The sequence below is a fragment of the Triticum dicoccoides genome, chromosome 7A, assembly GCF_002162155.2.
Source record: "Triticum dicoccoides isolate Atlit2015 ecotype Zavitan chromosome 7A, WEW_v2.0, whole genome shotgun sequence".
In the NCBI taxonomy this organism is placed as follows: Eukaryota; Viridiplantae; Streptophyta; class Magnoliopsida; order Poales; family Poaceae; genus Triticum; species Triticum dicoccoides.
This window is the reverse complement of record NC_041392.1, coordinates 704,472,928-704,493,638: the sequence shown is the minus strand read 5'-3', so window position 1 is coordinate 704,493,638 and position 20,711 is coordinate 704,472,928. Positions and strand designations below refer to the sequence as shown.

General features: G+C 44.6%; 1 protein-coding gene and 1 pseudogene across 1 annotated transcript; one reads left to right on the top strand and one right to left on the bottom strand.

Moving 5' to 3' along the window:
• The first annotated feature begins 695 nt into the window (after positions 1-695).
• LOC119331259 lies at positions 696-6,101 on the top strand (annotated as a pseudogene).
• A 1,130-nt stretch (positions 6,102-7,231) lies between these two features.
• LOC119327886 (chaperone protein dnaJ 8, chloroplastic-like) lies at positions 7,232-8,127 on the bottom strand. Its single transcript, XM_037600959.1, has one exon. The coding sequence runs from the start codon at positions 7,860-7,862 to the stop codon at positions 7,398-7,400; it is 465 nt and encodes a 154-aa protein (XP_037456856.1). The 5' UTR covers positions 7,863-8,127; the 3' UTR covers positions 7,232-7,397.
• Between the last annotated feature and the right edge of the window lie 12,584 nt (positions 8,128-20,711).

The following is a 20,711-nucleotide window of genomic DNA, read 5'->3' as shown; positions in this document are numbered from 1 at the left end:
AAAACAATTAAGAACCGGACAAAGAAAACAAAGAAAAGAAGGCACAAACTGCTACAATAGTGGGCCGGCCAAGTCGTGTTGCGCCCGAGGCGAGCGAAACATACATTCCACATAAGTGAGATATAGCTCCCACAAGGGAAAAGTCAACAATCCGAAAGATGCGTTATTTGCCGCGAGAATATGCTCGGGCTTAGAAGAACCTTCAGCGTTTCCTCAAAAAGAAAAAAAAGAACCTGTCACTTTCAGAAATGAAAGAGTGGGAGGAAGAAACGAGATGCACAGGGCAGGCATCTTTGGCTTTACTTTTTTGTTTTTGCTTGAGGAGAAAGACATCCTTAAAAAAAAGTATTACCTGCGTCTCAAATTACTGCCGTGTTTAGATACGACGTGTCTAGACAAATGTAAAACAAGTAATTCGGGACAGATGGAGTAGATCTTGATTGAAATTTGCCGACTCGAAGGCTGAAGGAAGGAATCTAGTCACAAACTACTACTCAGAAAGATCTTAAAAATGGCTTATAATTTTCTATCTCAAGAGAAATGGCGCAATTTGATCAGATTTGAAGAAAACGATTTTTTCAATAAATTCAAACAAACTTTACAGCGTCTGAGTCGAGACAAAAAATTACAGGGCCGTACAACCATAGCAGGATGACTTGGCCCCCTTGGATTATCTCCAGGCCCCACTTCCCACTGGGCAGCTCCGTTCACACCGCGCGCTGCCGCCGCACAGAGAGAGCGCGCGCGCCATGGCTCCTCCGCCTCGTCGCCGCCGGCACCTCCTCCTGCCCGCGCTCCTCCTCGCCGTCTCCGCGCTGTGGGGAGCTCCGCCGGCCGCGGGCGCCGCGGAGTCTTGCAAGGCGTGGCTGGTGCAGTCCATCCCCACCGACATGCCCCACCTCCGCCGCGTCCCGGGGGTCCTCGCCACAGGTACCCACCGGCTCCCCCTCCCCACCTCCCCTCCCTCTAGTCGGCGCGGCTGTTCTCGCCGTCGATCCATGCGGTTTGGCTCCTGGGGCTTCGTTCCTCGATTACCACCCTATTCCTCATCGATGTGTAGGATAAGGCGTTTCGAAAGGTGTAAAAATGTCTGGGTTCTCTAAGACGGCATTTTGTTTCAGCTTGCTGTGAATGCAAATGCGTTCTGAGTTAATAGGACGCACATTCCATGGATGGGTTCGCCTGTCCGGTCAATTGGCCGTGCCCATTGCAATTTCTGTTTGCAGGTGCACGTAGGATTCAGTCATTGATGTATGAGTGGTGGTGTTTGGTTTCAGCATAGCTCAGCGCTTCTCGCCGCGCGGTACTACAAGTGTTGTTGACAACATGTGTGATTTTAATTAAAATTGCTCCTTGTCTGACTTCACGCGAAAAAAAGTTGTGGACGAATGGAATGGACTTTATCTGTTTATGTTAGTTGCCTGAATTGATAGTTTGATACAGAACTAGCTGACTTTTGTTATTGCTGCTGATCCGCAGCGGACGTGCTCCAGTGGCTATCGGGGAACACGACAGAGAGCCTTGACATCCTCGCGCAATACTGGCAGTTCATAGCACACCCGAAGAACCCGAAATCAGGAGAGTACGGGTTCTCCGAGAGCGACATGGCGAAGTTTGGGGCTGAGGAGGGGCGCCGGGTTTACAACGCACTTGAGAAAGCTGCAGATCGTAAGGTCCAAATCAGGCAAGGGTTGATGTCAAATTTTCAAGTGCTAGTTGTTAGTACCATTACAGTGATTTCTGTGCCATAGGAAGTTAGTTGTCCTGATTATGTTAGTGAGAAGCAACATAGGTGCATGCCCGTGATAATGCTGGTTTTGGCACTGCGCAGTTAACTGCCATGGAAGCATTCAAGCGAAAGGAGTTAAAGAACGATGAGAAGGAAACTTAGTATGTGTGTGCACAAGTCTAATTCATTTTGTTAACGACTGTATCATCTTTGCAGGATCGCGCAGCACGCTGGATTTGCTCCTGATTTCGACCAAGAGAGTGCTAACCTCGCTGCAGGAAGGCCAAACGTTCAGAATGTAACCGTACTTTTTGAGGATTGGTGGGGATCCGGCGTTCTGCATGCAAAAGTCTGGATATCTGACAAAAAGGATGTGTATATTGGCTCTGCAAACAATGATTGGAAGTCCCTTACCCAGGTATACTGGAAAGTAAACTAGCGGTACAGTGTTACTGCATTTACATTGTAGTTTGAAGAAAAATGCCGAAAAAACAAGTTCGTTAAGTTGAATCTGTTTGATAGTACTTTGACTTCTTATTGCAGGTGAAGGAGCTGGGGATTTATTTCGTTGGTTGTCCACAGATAGCAAAAACTGTTGAGGTGTATTTTCAAAATCTTTGGACACTTTCAACACTCAATTCAACCACTTACACCAAAATTGCCTGGGATAAGAAGTGGCAGACTTTTAGAAAGGTGCCATGTTGGTCACATTTCCTACAACCTGAACAAAGATGCAGGTTTGTAGCCTTATTGGTAATTGATAATCAGTTACTACCCAGTACAAAAATAAACTATCTCCTACCTACATGACATCATATTATCCATAACTTCCTGGCAGTTGTACTTTGTATGTTGTGTCCTTGTGCTAACATTTTTGTCAAACTGCTGACAGCATTTAGCTGTGTTCCTTTTATGTTCACCATCGATGTAATGTGCATACTGTTGCTTGATGTTAAATGGATACAATATTTACTGTTTTTTACTTGAAGGCATGTTATGGTTTCATAAATTTCCTAAACATTATTAGTAGGCATAAGTACTCTAATTCTTCTGTCAGTTTCCCTGGGTTGAATAATTCTAATATGCACCAGGTCACCTCTGCCACTTTCTGTCGATGTCCCGTATGTCAACGGCTATCCATCCCTTGCCAATCCTGAACTGCTTGATGTTTTAATTGAAACCCCTGGGCTCAAGAGATCCAGTAAAGAACACCACTTGAGCTATCTTTCGTTTGCTCCACCTGAGGTAATGCCTCATATTGTGTTCTTTCTGAAGAAAAAGGGAATAGCTTTCATTTTTTGTATCAAGCAAGGGAATATCGGAAGTAGTATCATGACACTAACCCATACAATTTTCAGTCACTTGGTACTGTAGTAACATAGCCTCTAGCACACAGCCACACACTTGAATTTCTAAAGCACATACCATTTAAAAAATTTGTTTTCTGGGTTGCCTGGCTGCCTCACATAGTCTGCCTTAGCCCTTAAGGAAGAAAAGGAGAATGTCTGCTACAACAGTTGGCAAGTCTGTAAAATATTTATTTCAAGCTCTATGATTCTTGGCGTTAACGATCGATTTCCAGTTACGCGTCATTTTATCATACTATGTGAAATTAAAACATGCGGATCACTTTTCCAAGGAATAATCTTCTAAATTGTAACACATGTTCTGAATCTGATGCTGATTCAAGTTGTTCATGTTTTCCAGCTGTCGTTTGATAAGTTCCAGGCAGATGAACAAGGTTGGGTTGACACCATCAAATCTGTCAATTCTGGGGGAATGGTGAGGATAAGTACTATGGACTGGCTTGGATAATCGCAGTATGCTTCTGAAACTGTGTTCTGGCCATCTTTGTCGTCAGCGATATCAGAGGTATTTAAGTTGCATTTGTTATGCCAATTATGCAGGCAATACAGAGTCTCATGTAGTTTCGGTAAAATTGGGATACTTGGATATAATCATACCTTTTTTGCAAGGTGACATCTAATATACAGTATCAAATTTGTAGATCAACCGAAATAATTTGGCACTATCATGACTACATGAGCACTGTAATCAGTACTATCCAGTTGGCTATTTGCCAAAGCTTCAACACCAGAACTTTGTGGAATTGTACCTTACATGACTCTAGTTAAGCAGCCTGGTGACATTTTATTTTCAAAAAAATAATATCTCCTGGACAGTTTATCTCTGTACTTATCAATGCTGAATTCATCTACTAACTGAATATAACCTGATCATTGATAGGTAATATTCTCCAAGAATGCAACAGTTAGGCTGCTCGTAGCCTACTGGACACACTTCATCCCAAGCACTGAAAAGTACTTGAAGAGCCTCCTGTACTCAAACATCCTCTGCGCATCTTTGAAATACAACCACTGCAGCGGCAAGGTCGAGGTCAAGTACTACTTGGTTCCCGGGTACAACGAAACCGGACCTGCCTTGGCTCAGGGCGCCGCGACAGGGAACCGTTATCCCGACTTCACCCGGGTGAACCACGGCAAGTATGCCGTCAGCGATGTGAGGGCAAACATCGGCACCAGCAACCTCATCTGGGACTACTTCTACACGACGGCTGGAGTGAGCTTCGGAACGTACGACCCCTCCATCGTCTCGCAGCTGCAGGACGTCTTCGATGCGGATTGGGATTCTCCCTACACTATGCCGGTTAAACCTCTGGAGGCGTCCAGGTGATCAGATCAGTTCACTCATTTTTCTCCACCTGTTGCCAGGAAAGAACATCGGGCCTTGTCTTTCTGCAGACCTGATGCAGGCAACGACTTAACCAAAAAAGCGATGCGGTCGTTTTCTTTGCTTAGTCAGGTAATCATATTTCTCTTATTAGTTTGCTTAGTAGTACATTGTAATGCCTTGTAACTGTCGTCCCATAGCAAGTTGTGGCTGTGACCTAGAGTACTAGTTGTATGTTAGCTGTGAGCTTCACATATGTTGGTTGTGAACTTGACATGTGTTGCTTCTGAATGAATGGCTGTGAACTTCTTCAACCTGCTTGTCCTCTTATATTCGGTATATAACAAGGAAAAACAACTTGATGAGTAAATAAAAAAACATAAGAAGAAGAAAAAAGTCAAGTGTGTCAACTGCTTTGTTGAACGACCACTAGCTATATGATAGTACGATGGTGACTTGATCCCGTGTAATCTAATGGCCTTAACCAGAAAATTTCAACGACAACACCATCAATCAATCCGTGGGCTCTCTAGTTCCTTTCGTGTGCACTATTTATGCTCTAAATTTGACCATGACAACTAACTACTCCCCCACTAAATCCCATTCCCTATTTCATGATGCTCCTCATGGTTCCTCCTTCCCAGGCACCACGGCCAAGCCATCAGCCATGGCCTCCGGCCGTCGTCCGACCACCGCCCTAGTCCTGACGTCGTTGCTATGCCTCTACCACGCGCCAAGCTGTGTCCTTTCGCTCTCCTTCACCCTCGACTTCTCCGACCCCACCGCCGGCTCGTCGATTGTCGTCTCCGGCGACGCACTCGTGAGTCCACCGGCGCTCCAGCTGACGAAAAACAGCTGGGCATCGTACCGGTACAAGGTGCCGCTATGGAACGGCGCCACCGGCGAGATGGCTAGCTTCGCCACCGCCTTCTCCTTCCGGATCGCCCCAGACAAGGACAGCCCGCCGCAGCAGCCAGGCAATAGGATGACCTTCTTCCTCGGCCATCTCCCTTCCGTGGACTTTCCGCGCAGCAGCAGCAGCGCCGGCGGCGGCCCGGCCGTCGTGACGGTAGAGTTTGACGCTTTCCCCAACCATGTCGGCATCGACATCAGCTCCGCCAACTCCACGGCGTCCGCGCACACGACGGCGACATGGCCGGGCAAGAACCTCACGACGTCCAGTGTCATGGAGGCCACCGTGAAATACCACAACGACTCCAGGATGCTGGCTGTTGCTCTCCTCATCGACGGTGCCCTGTACCAGGTCAGTGCCACCGTTGATCTGCGCCGAAATCTGCCCGGAGGAGGTGGCGATCGGCTTCTCCGCCGGGATGCACCGGATACTGTTGTGGTCGTTCGGTTCCACCCTGCCGGAGTCCAAGCAGGAGGCATCTCCTCAGCTTGCTGAACCTCCTCTCCCAGCCAGCAGCTACGACCACAAGAAGATAGCATTGGTCCTACTATTCCTAGGAACGATCACGACGAGGTGTGTCCGAATTGGATTTCAGTTTCGATTCAAGACATCATCGAGTCGTGCTACCTTAGCTGTCCTAGCCTAGTACTCCCTCCGTTCCAAAATAGATGATCCAACTTTGTACTAACTTTATAGTACAAAGTTGGGTCATGTATTTTAGAACGGAAGAAGTATTTTACATGCATATAAAGAATTGTGTGGAAAGAACTCAGTCGATTGAAACTTGACAAAGTCTTAGTAAAGTGACATTAGCGTAGTTGTGTTGCTACGTGCACGACTGGATTCTGCAAACGGCAACAATAAATGTTGCGGCGGTACTGCAAGCACGTCAACTGACCCTGCAACAATTGTGACTACATGTTGCAACCGTCAATGGCGGATGTTGCGACCGATGAGATGATGTGCTATGAATGATGAGGGATGGAGCAGATAGAGGAGCGGCTGGCGGCAATGGATTTCGCGGTGAAGGCAGCCGCCACACTCGACGTAGGTCTAATGGTCGGAAGCAACCATAAAGAGGGTTATGTCGCGGCTGCAAGAGCGCATGTTGCAAAGATTGTCCAGGCTGACGTGCGGCAACATCAGCAACCTTTGCAACTTCGTTGATGTTGTGAGCGCAGCTTTGCAACATGGTTGTTGTTGCAGCGGATGGAGACGGATGGATGGCTCTGATTTACCTCATTCAACGATGGACGAGGCGCTAGTTAGCTGGGAGGTATCAGACGGTCGACGCATAGCGCTCGCCATATTTAAAGTCACGTCACCCTTGAAATACCGACTTGTGTGGATCAAGGGTTGTGATGTCATAAGCACTAATCATTGATATGAACTTGGGAGGATGATAATTGAATGGTTTGTGAGCACTTAGGGAGGTACCCCTCAGTATTAAAATATAAGATGTTTTTTAACACTGTTGTTTTATATTTTGATATACATGAAGTATATTTATCCATGAGTAGTACTCCGTATTAATAAAAATGCATATTCGAGTAACAACATGCCTTCTTAGATCTAAATCGAGGTGCGTTCCAGAAATCCTCTACCCATATAGTGTAACAGCACATGACAAGCATTTCAAATGCCATCTTTGTGCAACACATGCTCAGCTTGCACGAGGCAGATTGAGTTTCAGGAGAAGAAGAGAAGAGTTGCTGTGGAAGAAAACAGACGGAGGATGAAGCAAAACAAATGGCTGAAATTTTATACACTACAAAACTGAAAACAATTCGCCTAAAAGCATCCAGCAGTCGGTGCCAGTGTGGCGCTATCACTGAAAATGAAAGAGGCGTCCCTTCCATGGATATCCAAAGAGAAGAGGTGTTAATCATGGGCCACAATTTAGGTTAATTCCTGCTATGTTTTCTTATATTCACAATGAAAATAAGAATGTTCAAATTACAATCTCTGCTCCACAAAAAAGGGAGAGAAGCAGAGAGTCACATTTCACAAATTATTTACAGTGCTGCCTCCGCCATGGCAAGAATCGCCGCGGCCCTTGAGATTTCAGAAGTCGGCGAACCAGTCGTCCGCGTCCTCGTCGTTGAGGTAGTGGCGGTAGCGGTCGAGGTCCTCGTCGGCGAGGCCGTAGCGGCGGCGCCAGTACTCGAGCGTCGCCTCCGCCTCCCGCATGTTGCTCATCAACGTCTGGTACGCCGCGTTGATCCGCTGGAAGTCGATGGCGTCGTCTTGCTGGCCGTCCCCGCCGCCCCGGCGCACGACGTCCGGGTGGTGCTGCAGCGCGAGGCGGTGGAAGGCCCTCTTGACATCGCCCCTGGTGGCCCCCGGCGCCAGCCTCAGCGTCCGGTAGTGGTCATCCTCCAGCGCCCCGCCCGTATGCCTCGCCGGCGCCGCCCCGCGCGCGCCCCCGCATCTCACCGACGACGACGACGCCGTCCCACACCGCCGCGCCGGCGTCACTGACGCCGACGGGACGCGCAGGTTGAGCACCACTCCTCCTCCGGCAGCCATGGCTGATGCCTGATGGCTGTATCCACACGCGCCAAGAGATCACGAGAAGGTGAAATGAATGGATCGGAACGAGTGGGGATGGAGCTGTGGGATCTTTGGATCTCCCGATGCGTTCGCGCTGTTGACCGCGTGGTGGAGCTGGAATGGTTGGTGCTTGGAATGGATGAGGCTGCCGCGTGGTGGCGCGTGGGATTTATAGGATGGAGGAGGCGGTTGGCTCGCCGGAAGGAGCGGCGCGTCTGGGACACGGTTGTCTTGTCTTGCCGGAGTTTCCCACGTTGCCATTGCTCGCACGTTTTGTCACGGACGAAACTTGACGACGGGGAGACACCGCGGCGTCACTATCCGTTCCGTTTTTCCATCCCGTTTTGACTGGATTGAGATACCCCGTAGGAAGGGAGCTGTTTTTGGCTGTTCTGGGGAAAAAGAAAAGAAAGCTTTCATGTGAAGTTTTTGAAGTGAAAGATGTGTATTTAAGTTCAGTTTGTCTAATTCACATCTAGATTTTTTTTAAGAATGTCATATCTAAGCTCTCACAAATATATAATGCAGCAACAAGAAAAAAAAACTAGAACAAAAAAACTAGACCACAAACAGAGTTGTCACATTTAGATGTATCCTAGACAGACCCATTTAAGTTTTCAGCACTCAACAATTGACCAAGTAGTACATGCTATTACAAACGACATGGAGTTTCTCCGTTCCCGCCTTCCGGTTGCTTGTGCACCTCAAATAATACAATTCAAAAAAAGTAAACAAAATCTCAAAATTCTATTTTTTTTACAACACACATGTCGGAGTGTTCTACTACTTGCCATGCAAAATTTTGTGAAGAAATAGCATTGGATGTGCTCAGCGCCAAAAAAACAAAAACAAAATGGGTACTCTAAAAAAGCTCTTTTTTGAAGCGTTTTTGGCTGCTAGTTTTTTTTCCTACCCAAAGCGTCAAGAACGTGATCACTTCATGAAAATTAAAATGTTAGGGAGAAGAACTCCCGGAGAACACTCAAGAATGTTTGTAAAAAAATAAAATCAGATTTTAAAATAGTTTCAGGATTTACTGTTCACCCGGCTGCATTTGCACCCGGGAGCATAATGGTACTTTCGATATTACAAACCTCAACTCCAAAACTAGATGATTTACTTCTTTATTCTGTAAAACCGGATAAATACAACTCTCCCCCGTCTGGTGCATCAGAACTTCTTGTGCATATGGATCTGATTTTTTTTCATAAGTTCCAAAATTTTAAAATATATGCAATATAGAAAAAACATCAATATATGATTTAAAAAGTTCAAGTCAAAATTAAAATATAACTTTTTTTGAGACAACTGAAAATAAAAATGAAAAATTGGCATCAATGCTGATGATGGGCCAAATACAAAGCCCAACTTAGACTGGATACTATGTATTGCCAAATATTTATCTTTTTATCATCGTGTCTTATGAACATTTGATTTTTTGCCACATGCTAGATACAAGTGTTACCTATGGGACTGTTTTCCTTTTTGAATTTTCCAGAACTTTAAAGGTTCAAATTGACGTCATGATGGCTACATTATTTCCACACCAATTAAGAAAGATGGAAAAGCAAAGGTCAGATTTTTGAAGTCCAAAGAAAATGTACTTCCTTTTGTTTTTTGTAAATATTAAAAATGTAACAAATTTTTTTAAAATATGGGAAAGATAAACATCTGACCAAAATAATCGATTCCAATTATGTGAGAAGTTCTAGGAAACCCCCAAAAGATCTCTCAAATCATGAAGTGAGAATTATGTATATAAAAATGTTGGTGATGTTGATTAACTTGATTTAAAGAAAAAAACAACAAAATGATGTCTCTCTCAAATATCATGACATTTCCGTACTTTTTTTATGTCTTACCTGTTTGGTTGATATATATATTTTTAAAAATGCATGGTTTTTTTTGGGCAGGGGGGATATCATTCTTAATAGATTTAATTGTTTTATTGGACATACCACCGTATCGCATATCTGATATGTATCCAAGTATCCACTCAACGTAGCTCACAACACAGTTACCTAAAATGTACACATGATTAGGAAAATCATTGATCCATGAGCAGAACACACCTACTTGTGATTTACTGAATTGCTTTGAAACCCTCATAACTAAACTCTCCACCCCCTGCCCACCCACCCCTTGAATTCAACTGCATGGGTCCCGTCTCCTAATTTCCATCCAATCAAGCAATTCCACCAAAGCTCACCCGTTGATCCCGTATAGAGCAGTACATAGGTGTAGCGGGATTGCTCCAAACACACCGGATGCACACATAATACAATAGCTACCTACTCCCTCCGTTTTGAATTATTTGTCTTGGATTTGTCTAGATACGGAGGTATGTGCTAGATACCTCCGTATCTAGATAAATCCAAGACAAGTAATTCTAGATACCTCCGTATGTAGACAAATCCAAAACAAGTAATTCGAAACTGAGGGAGTACATTACTATCCCCTCGAGCCGAATTTGTATTCAGTAGGGAGGAACTACGTGAAGCATGATATTTTGGTTACCTCATGTAGTCATGTGCACCGCTGGTGCCCACCTGCGCCACAGTTGGGGCAATGTGGTTCCTTCCTCGGCTTCTTCGGCGTGTCACCTCTGCCTGGGCACGTCGTTGTGCTCTTGTGTCCAGCTTCACTACAAATGCTGCAAAACCGGGTGGCTTGTCCCTGCTACTGGTTGTCCTCCTACCTTCCACCGCTTCTCAGGAGCTGACAACCCAGTTAGGTTTCCAATGGGGGAAAGTTGTGATTCTACTGCCATATAGTTACACTTTCTATTCCTCACCATACATTTTTGCATCAAAGTTCATGCGGGCAAACTTCTATTTTTCGTTTCTCGCCAATAAAAAAACATTTGAACTTGGAACTTTGTAAATCAACATCACACACGTACTACCATATGCAGAAATGCTTTTGATTTTTTTGGTGCAACAAACATATTTTAAATTGATGCAACTTATTCAAAATTTGTAATTTGACAATTTTGTGATTCACCAATGAAAGTGCGTTATATCGACTAGAGGGGGGGGGGGTGAATAGGCGGTTTTTATGAAATTCTTCACTAAGGAATTTGCAGGTGAGGAAATTCCTTAGCGAAGAACTACTACCAGCGGAATAAGTACTCAAAAGTAAACACAACAGAATACAAGCATAGTCATCATGATGAAATGAAGACAGGCACAGAGTACAGGAAGCGTAATCACAGGATAACACAGGATGAAGACAAACAAACTGAAGAAATTGAACTGAGGAAATTGAGAAAGTCTTCAGTCAAAGTCTTCAGACACAGATATGAACAAACATACAACACAGTTATGAGAAAATGAAACAGTTGAGGAAATAGAACCAGTAAGCTCAGTGAAGACAATGATTTGGTAGACCAGTTCCAACTGCTGTCTCAGTTGTACGTCTGGTTGGAGCGGCTGAGTATTTAAACTCGAGGACACATAGTCCCGGACACCCAGTCAAGGACACTTAGTCCAAGACACCCAGTCCTCACCGTATTCTTCTTGAACTAAGGTCACAGAGACCTCATCCAATCACTCGTGGTAATTCTTCAGGCGACTTCCAAACCTTCACAAACTTGGTCACTCGGCGATCCACAATTCCTCTTGGATGCTCTAGATCATGACGCCTAACCGTCTGGAAGAAGCACAGTCTTCAAAGGTAACAAGCGTCGGATCCACTCAGGATCAATCTCTTCAATGATGCTCAGTCACTTGGGGTTTGTAGGTGTTTGGGTTTTGGGTTTTTGTTTTTTTTTTACTTGATGATTTTCGCTCAAAGTCCTCGGAGGATGGGTTGCTCTCAAATGACAAGTGTCGGTTTCTCTCGGAGTAGCCAACCAGCTAGTGGTTGTAGGGGGCGGCTATTTATAACCTAGGGAGCAGCTCGACATGATAAGACATAAATGCCCTTCAATGATATGACCATTAGGTGGATAGATATTTTGGGACAGCTGGCGCATAGCACAGCAACGGTCGGAATTTTGAGTAGCAAAATCCTCAGGGCTATCATGTTCCTCACTGTGTAGGCAATCCGCACTGGCGAATTCCTAACTCCTCAGTCAGGACAAATTTCTCAGAGACCAGAAGAACTTCATCTCTGTCACTGAAGAAATTGACTGGACTGTATGAGATTTCCAATGGCTTCACTCGAAGGGATTGGTAGGTGTAGGATTTTGAGTTGAGCATCACATGGAAACATTTCCTTAGTATTTCCTCGACCCCCTTTAACAGTACGGTGTTTCCTATGACTCAAGAAAGAGAAAAACAAAACTATGAAAATGAAATTCTTCAAGCTTCATATTCCTCGCATGAATATCAAGTCTTCACGGACACACCAATTTCTTCACTTTCAAAGTCTTCATGAAAGTCTTCAGAAATACCAAAATCTTCAGTCGAAGATATTTATTTTTAGGGGTCGAATTTTCCTGTAAATATCAAACTCCTCATAGACTTATAGACCTGTGTACACTCACACACGCATTAGTCCCTTAACCTGTAAGTCTTCAATACACCAAAATCACTAAGGGGCACTAGATGCACTTACAATCTCCCCCTTTTTGGTGATTGATGACAATATAGGTTAAGTTTTCAACGGGGATAAACATATGAAGTGTAACTACTGATATTGAGGAATTTGATTGCAAGATATAGAAGAACTCCCCCTGAAGATGTGCACAGTGAGGTATTTGCTTTTGAAGCAATGCACACTTGAAGAGTTGAATCATGTTGATCTCCCCCTATATCTTGCAATTCATACACGCATTTAATATATAATATGAAGAATTTGAAATGCATGATGAAATATGGTGCCTGATGAAATTCAGCATGCGTGCAATAATATCAACGAGGAATAAGCATGCATAATAGTGCATCAAGAGTATCAGAGCACAGTGCATCAAAAGTATCAGAGCACCATCGGGTTTAAGATTACAACTCGATCCAATAAAGTTTCAGAAGAACGAGAGTTGTAACTTAGCAGATAAAAACGTTGTATATGAGCATTAAAAATAGACCCGCTTGAAGACTAACTCAAATTTCTCCCCCTTTGTCATCGAATGACCAAAAGGATCGAAACTGAGGACTAACGCCCCTGAAGATAATCAAGTTGATGAAGGAGCGCCAGCATTGTTGGGGTCGTTGGTCGATGTAGGGTCTGCCGCAGTGTCGTCCACATCTTCATGTTCATCAGTGTCGCGCGATGAAGAATATGAGCTGGCCACCAGAGAAGGAACCTTGACCTTTTTGAATTTCTTCGGTGGAGGTGCAGACCAGTCAAAATCTTCATTAAGACCCATGTTCTTCAGATCTTCTTCACCATGTGACAAGATTGCCCAGGTGCGACCGAAGACTTGATGGAGGTAGTAGTGGTTTTTCTTCACTGCATTGTGTGTGGCAGTCATGTTATGAAGAAGTGAACCAAACTGACGCTTAACCCATTTGTGATTTCGATCTACCTTCTGGTGAAGACTAAGCATAAGTTCACGGTCTGTCATCACGCGCGGAGCAGTGGCTTGAGGAGTGGACTTGGGAGCATTGGCAGAGTCATGTGTGGCAGAGTCATCATTGGTGGAATAAGATGCAGCTTTGCGAAACCGACCATCCAATGGACGAATGCCTTCATCAATTACAGCTGGTGCCTTGCCCTTTCCATCAACTGAGGAATATGTCTGCTTGAGGACTTCAATTGGGGGCAAGTAGCTGAGATGATTCTGGAAATCAGCTTTGTAGTTGAGTGAAGACCTGGTCCTGAGGAATCTCATGATCCAAGGTGCATAAGGCTTCAGCTCAAACAGAGACAGTGCAACATTGGCCATAGTCCTCATGAAGAAATCGTGATAATTGACAGGAATGCCATCAACGATGTTGAATACCAGATTCTTCATGATGCCAACAATTTCCTCATCAGATGAGTCATGGCCTTTGATAGGACTGATTGTCCTCGTAAGAATACGATAGACAGTTCTAGGCACGCACAACAATTCCTTCACGAGGAATTTGGTTCGTGGTGCCTGACCTGGTTTCAAAGGCTTCATTAGCACTTGCATGTAATGATGTGTGAGCTCAGGTTCACTGTAGATGCAGCGAGCTTCTTCAAGGGGAGGACTGAGTGGTAGAGCACGAAGCAATTCAGAGGCTGGTGCAGTGTAGGGAGTGTTTTCAGACATCCAGTCCAGCACCCATGAATTCACATCTTCAGTATTTCCGGTGATGTGCAGCGTTGCATAGAATTGAAGAATCAGTTCTTCATTCCAATCGCAGATGTCAGAGCAAAAATTGAGCAGTCCAGCATCGTGAAGAACACTGAGGACTGGTGCGAAGCACGGTAGAGATTCCATATCCACGTGAGGAATATGCTCATGGTAGAAAATCTTCTCCTTGTTGAACAACACTGAGGAATAGAAATTGGCTTGACTAGCAGTCCAGAAATGCCTCTTCCTAATGCGAGCAGAGTCATATGGGTTGTAATCTTCGAAGAATACGTGCTCGCCGAAGAAATCATCAGCCTTGAACTTTTGCTTGCGTGAGAATGGATCCTTTGGCTTCGGCAGAGGAGTGTCAGTGAGTTGCATCACGACCTCAGGAATCTCAATCGCAGGTTCTTCAGGATGAGGAATTTCTAGTTCTTCCTTAGTGGCAGTCTGCGTTGTTGGTTGTTCAGCAGCAGCAGTTTCTTCAGCGCTAGTGGCTGGAATTTCCTCATGGACAGATGCAGTGGGATGAGTTTCTTCAGAGCCCATGTGAACAGTTTGTGTGGGGGACTGAGGAATTTGCTGTAGAGGGGTGAACATTGGAGAGTTTGGATGCTGACTTTCCCAGAATTCATCACTGATTACGGGTGTGGAGCAGCCAATGTCCACATCTTCATCTTCCATTTCTTCAACACCAGCCTCTTTAGCTGTGAACTGAGGCATAGGCGAGCAGATGATAGGTGTTGAAGGGATCGCATCCACTTCAATTTCTTCATCCAACGGTTCAGACGAAGCAGTAGAAGGAGTTTCTTCATCAGATCCGCTGGGGATTACATATTCTTCATCAAAAGGAACAAGGTCCTTTGATGGCCTGGTTGAGATGGGAACAATATCAATCAGATGTGCAAATGAACTTGTCATAGGCTTCATTTTCTTTGGAGCTGAAGAATCTGAAGCAGCTGATGCTGTCCTTTTCTTCACTGCAGCATGCTCTGCAGCCTTGGTCTTCTTCACATCTGATGCAGATGGAAGGATTGGAGTTGAAGTTGGTGCAGGAGTAGCTGAGGAATCTGGTTGATTTTCTTCAGGCATAACTGATGCAGTTGCCCTGAGTTCTTCAGTTTCTTCGGGCACACCACTAGTGGGTGCCCTGGCAATTTCTTCAGTGGCTAGAATGCAGTCATCAGCCCTGGAACTCACATTTTCTTTAGCAGCCTAATTGTCATCAGTGGTGCTGGCATGTTCTTCAGTCGGCTGAGCAGATGCCTCAGCCTGAGGAATTTCCTGTTGCGTTGGGACAACAACATTTGAAGTGAACTGTTCAGTTATCTTTACAAATCTAACCTTGGCTCCTTGCCAATTAGCATAGTAGGCTTTGAAGTCATTGCTGAGGGTTTTGATTTCAGATTGGATTTTTACAAGTTCATCAGTTGTCATAGTGACAACGTTGTTCTTCAGAAATTTCTCTTTCTTGTACTGGGCCTTCTTGATCTGCCTGGCCTGATCATATTTCCATTTCTCCTCTTGGATGAAATGAGTCAGCATGTGATTTTGACCAGGCATCAGCTTGAAGTTAGGCATAGGAGTATTTGGGTCCTTGTGCCAGAGATCAATGTAGTCAAGGATCAGCTTGGGATCCAAAAGCAGTGGCACAGGTGTGCCTTTGGCTCTAGCGGCCCTAACTTGTCTGTCTCTGATGATTTCTGCAAGTTCATCATCATCAGCTTCATCTTCTTCAGGTGGCACTTGGAAAGCGACTTGCTTCTTTTGAGGACTTGGGCGTGGACCTCGTCCAGCAGCGGCCTTGGTCTTCAGCAGAGTGGGGCCAGATGAAGAATTTGGTGCAACTGAGGAGCTTGCTGAGACACCAGAGGCAATGGAGATGCCTGCAGTCCTTTGGCACGAGGCCAGATGCGCAGGTGCTGAGGACTTTGTCGGAACAGCTGAGGACTTTGGTGGAGGTGCTGAGGATTTTGAAGGAGCAGTTTGAGGGATTGGTCGTGAGGACCTTGAAGAGTCTGGCCGTGAGGGCACTGTTGGTGAAGCACTTGGCTTATGAGCAGGCTTCTTAGACATGGATTTCCTCGACTTAATAGAGGCCTCAGCAGAGGCAGCAGCGGCCATAACAGAGTCTTCATTGAATTTCCTCACTGCTTCTCTGGCTTGCTTGGTCAGCTTGGCTTGGCGCTTGGCCCATTCATTAGGATAGTCCTCACCGCGCTTGAGGCTGGTGGGATCAGCAATTTGGCCAGGTGCCAATGGAGCTCTTGGGCATGGAGGATTGAGTGCGAATTTCTTCATGTACTTAGGAGTGACATATCTGTACTCCCTCCATTCTCTTGCCCATCTCCTCTCTATCTTCTGAATGCGCACTTTGCGCTCATTCTTGGTTTCCTCATTAGGTGTGCAGTACCCAACATATATGTCATCAGGGATTTCAAACGTTGTATTTACCTCAGGCCTCTTTCCTCCCTTCCGTGGCTTCTTATCGTCAGCCATTTTCTTCAGTTGAGGAATTTGAACAATTGAATTCTCTGAAGAAGTATGCAACTTTTCTTCGAGGAACGCTGCAAATGAGTTAAGTTGATGAGAACCTAGTGATTCAGCAGCTGATATGTGTACCTGTGAACAGAGTATAGTGGCGAGGAATTTGGAGAGGTCATATGCGTTCTCAGAAGGTTTTTCAAGAAGAACAAGTTTGAGAAATTTGACCAGATGAGTCTTGAAGATTTTCACTAAGCGTTCTTTGTCTTAGGTTCCAGAGTTGTATAGATCGAAGATCCACACAATTGAGGAATCTTGAAGAAAAATGATGCTTAGAGAAATGAATCAAGAACAGATGACTTTGTGAGGTGTTCAGTATGTGAAGATATAAAGAAAAACACTTTTGAAGATTTTGTAGATAATCATTCGAATCAACAAGGGCAGTAAAAGTAACTTTTATTTACCCTGGATGAAGAACACAACGAACTGGAGTGAGGAAATGTGAAGTTCGTCTGTGCAGATCTTCCACGCCCTAACTTGGCGGAGGAAGACGGCTATGGCGGCGGCGGAGTGAAGATGTCCGCGGTCGACGCGAGTACGTCGGCGACGAGGTCGAGGCAGTGAAGCTCTTCCTCACCGGCGGCAATGAAGTAGCGGCGGCGCTAGGGTTTGAGAAACTCGAGCTGGAGAGAGAGGTTGAGCGGAGTAAAAGAAGTGAGGAAGGGAAGGAGGGGTATTTATAGCCTCGGTGAAAAACCGCTCGCCCGAAGAAATTGGACGAACGTGCCCCTATCCCTTCTCATTCGCATGACATGTGTCACCCACGTAGTGAGAGGTGGAGATCATGTTAGATAGTGAGTGAGTGGATAAGTGTATCGTGGGATGCGGAACGGTTTGAGCGGCAAAGCTGAAAATTTAGATAAGATATATTTTAAAGTTCCGTTCGCAATTTCTTCAGCTAACAAGGACACAGTGAAGATGTTGAACGAGTTTCAAATAGAACGCACATGAAGAATTTGTGAATAGATTGGGTTGAGTATAGCATAGAGGGGAAGGGTCCGATCACATTCACTTAGCAGAAAACCAACTTGAAGAAATAGCAATAAGTGAATGCTGTAGAGGACATAAACTCATATATATATATATATAGCCAATGAAGAAAAACGACGGAACCATTGAAGACTATGCAAAGTTGAAGAATATGAATAATTTGAGGAATTTCAACTTTTGATGGTGGCGTGACCCACCGTATAAGAATGATGATTCCAGACACCGCATACAATTATCGTAGGGTTCTGAGAATCAAATTCTTCATTAATTTCTTCACACTAAGAGTGTTATTCTTCATTGGTTGAAGTAAAACGTTTCTTCATGTGTTGCACATCTAAGTCATCAATTTTGCATAAGTGTTAGGATGAGTGTCCTTTTCACAGAACATTCGAAGATTCTAGGATATTTAGCTCACACCGCAACTTGCTAAATCTCTTCTCATCCAAGGGCTTTGTGAAGATATCGGCTAGCTTTTCTTCAGTCTTCACATGCTCAATAGAGATGTCGCCCTTCAATACATGATCACGAAGAAAATGATGACGAATCTGAATGTGCTTTGTCTTCGAGTGCTAAACTGGGTTGTGAGCAATCTTGATGGCACTCTCACTGTCACAGAAGAGAGGTACATTCTTCATGTTGACGCCGTAGTCCTTGAGAGTTTGCTTCATCCATAGCAATTGGGCACAGCAAGAACCAGTGGCAATGTACTCAGCTTCAGCAGTAGATAGTGATACGCAGTTCTATTTCTTCGAGGACCAACAGACCAAAGGTCGTCCGAGGAAATGACATGTACCAGATGTTGACTTGCGATCCACATGATTACTAGCATAGTCAGAGTCAGAATATCCAACAAGATCAAAAGCCGAGCCCTTGGGGTACCATAATCCAAGTGTTGGTGTGTGAGCTAGATATCGAAGAATATGCTTCACAGCCTTATGGTGTGATTCCTTTGGTGCAGCTTGAAATCGGCCACACATGCAAACACTAAGCATTATATCTGGCCTAGATGCACATAAGTATAATAAGGAACCTATCATGGAGCGGTATACCTTATGATCGAAGTCAATGCCATTTTCATCAGTGCACAGATGGCCATTTGTGGGCATAGGAATTTTGACGCCTTTGCAATCTTGCATGCCGAATTTCCTCAGTACATCCTTGAGGTATTTCTCCTGAGATATGAATATGCCATTGTGTTGTTGACGAATTTGAAGACCTAAGAAGAATTTCAACTCTCCCATACTAGACATTTGATATTCTTCACTCATCATATAGGCAAATTCATCACTATAACGTTGGTCAGTACAGCCAAAGATAATATCATCAACATATACTTGGCACACAAACAATTCACCGTCATAAGATTTAGTGAAAAGAGTAGGGTCGAGTGAACCGGGTCTGAAGCCTTTCTTCATGAAGAGTTCCTTCAAAGTATCATACCAAGCCCGTGGGGCCTGCTTGAGGCCATAGAGGGCCTTGTTGAGTCTGAAGACTTTGTCAGGATTCTTTGGATCTTCAAAACCTGGGGGTTGAGCAACATATACTTCTTCCTCAAGCTTACCATTGAGGAATGCACTTTTCACATCCATTTGATATAGAGTGATATCATGATGGTTAGCATAAGGAAGTAATATGCGAATAGCCTCAAGTCTAGCAACAGGTGCAAAAGTTTCATCGAAATCAATTCCTTCAACCTGGGTGTAGCCTTGAGCTACAAGCCGTGCCTTATTTCTCACCACAAGAACATTTTCATCTTGCTTGTTGCGGTAGATCCACTTTGTGCCAATGATATTGTGCTTGAGAGGATCTGGGTGTTTGACTAGTTCCCAGACATTGTTGAGCTCGAACTAATGTAATTCTTCTTGCATGGCTTGAATCCACTCAGGCTCCAGAAATGCTTCATCTACCTTAGTGGGCTCTGTAATAGAGACAAAAGCATACTGCCCATAAAAGTTAGACAAATGTGAAGCTTTTGAGCGTGTGAGAGGACCTGGCGCTTTGATGTCATTGATGATCTTTTCAACTTGCACTTCTTTTGCAACGCGAGGATGAGATGATTGTCGTTGAAGAATTTGATCAGCGTTTTCTTCAGCACCATTTTCTTCAGCATTTTCTTCAGGTGCATTAGCTCAACGTTCTTCATGTTCCGAAATGAATTCTTCAGCAGATTCTTCAGTAGGAATGACATCCTCAGTAGCCTTGAACTTGATAGTTTCCTTAGGTGCTGGTTCATCTATCACAGTAGGTAGGTGCTCTCTTTGCGAGCCATTAGTTTCATCGAACCGCACATCTACAGTTTCAACAACTTTGTGAAGAACGTTGTTGAAGACTCTGTAGGTGTGCGAGTCCTTTCCGTAACCAAGCATAAAACCTTCATGTGCTTTCGGTGCAAATTTTGAGCTGTGATGAGGATCTCTAATCCAACATTTAGCACCGAAGACTTTGAAATAACTTACATTGGGTTTTTTTATTAGTGAGGAGTTCATAGGCAGTCTTTTTGAAGAATTTGTGAAGATATACTCTGTTGATGATGTGGCACGTAGTATCAATTGCCTCAGTCCAGAAACGACGAGGTGTTTTGTATTCGTCAAGCATAGTGCGAGCCATCTCAGCAAGAGTCCTGTTTTTGCGCTCCACGACGCCGTTCTGCTGAGGAGTGTAAGGAGCAGATAACTCATGAGTAATACCAAGTTCATCAATATAGTCATCGAGACCAGAATTCTTGATCTCAGTGCCATTGTCACTTCTGATGTGCTTGATCTTCACACCAAAGTTGGTTGAAGCCCTCGAGGAAAATCGTTTGAAGACTTCCTGCACTTCATGTTTGTAAGTAACAAGGTGTACCCATGTGTAACGAGAATAATCATCAACAATAACAAAGCCATATTGAGATGCTTCATTTGAGATAGTAGAATAATGATTAGGACCAAAGAGATCCATGTGAAGCAATTCAAATGGGCGAGTGGTGGTCATGATAGTCTTCGCTGGATGCTTGGCCTTGGTCATCTTCCCAGCTTCACAGGCTCCGCATAGGTGATCCTTGAGGAATTTGACATTCTCGATGCCAATGACATGCTTCTTCTTCC

What these genes read in the sequence shown, in the direction of transcription:
- LOC119327886 (XM_037600959.1), bottom strand. Translation starts at nt 7,862, where the DNA reads ATGGCTGCCGGAGGAGGAGTGGTGCTCAACCTGCGCGTCCCGTCGGCG.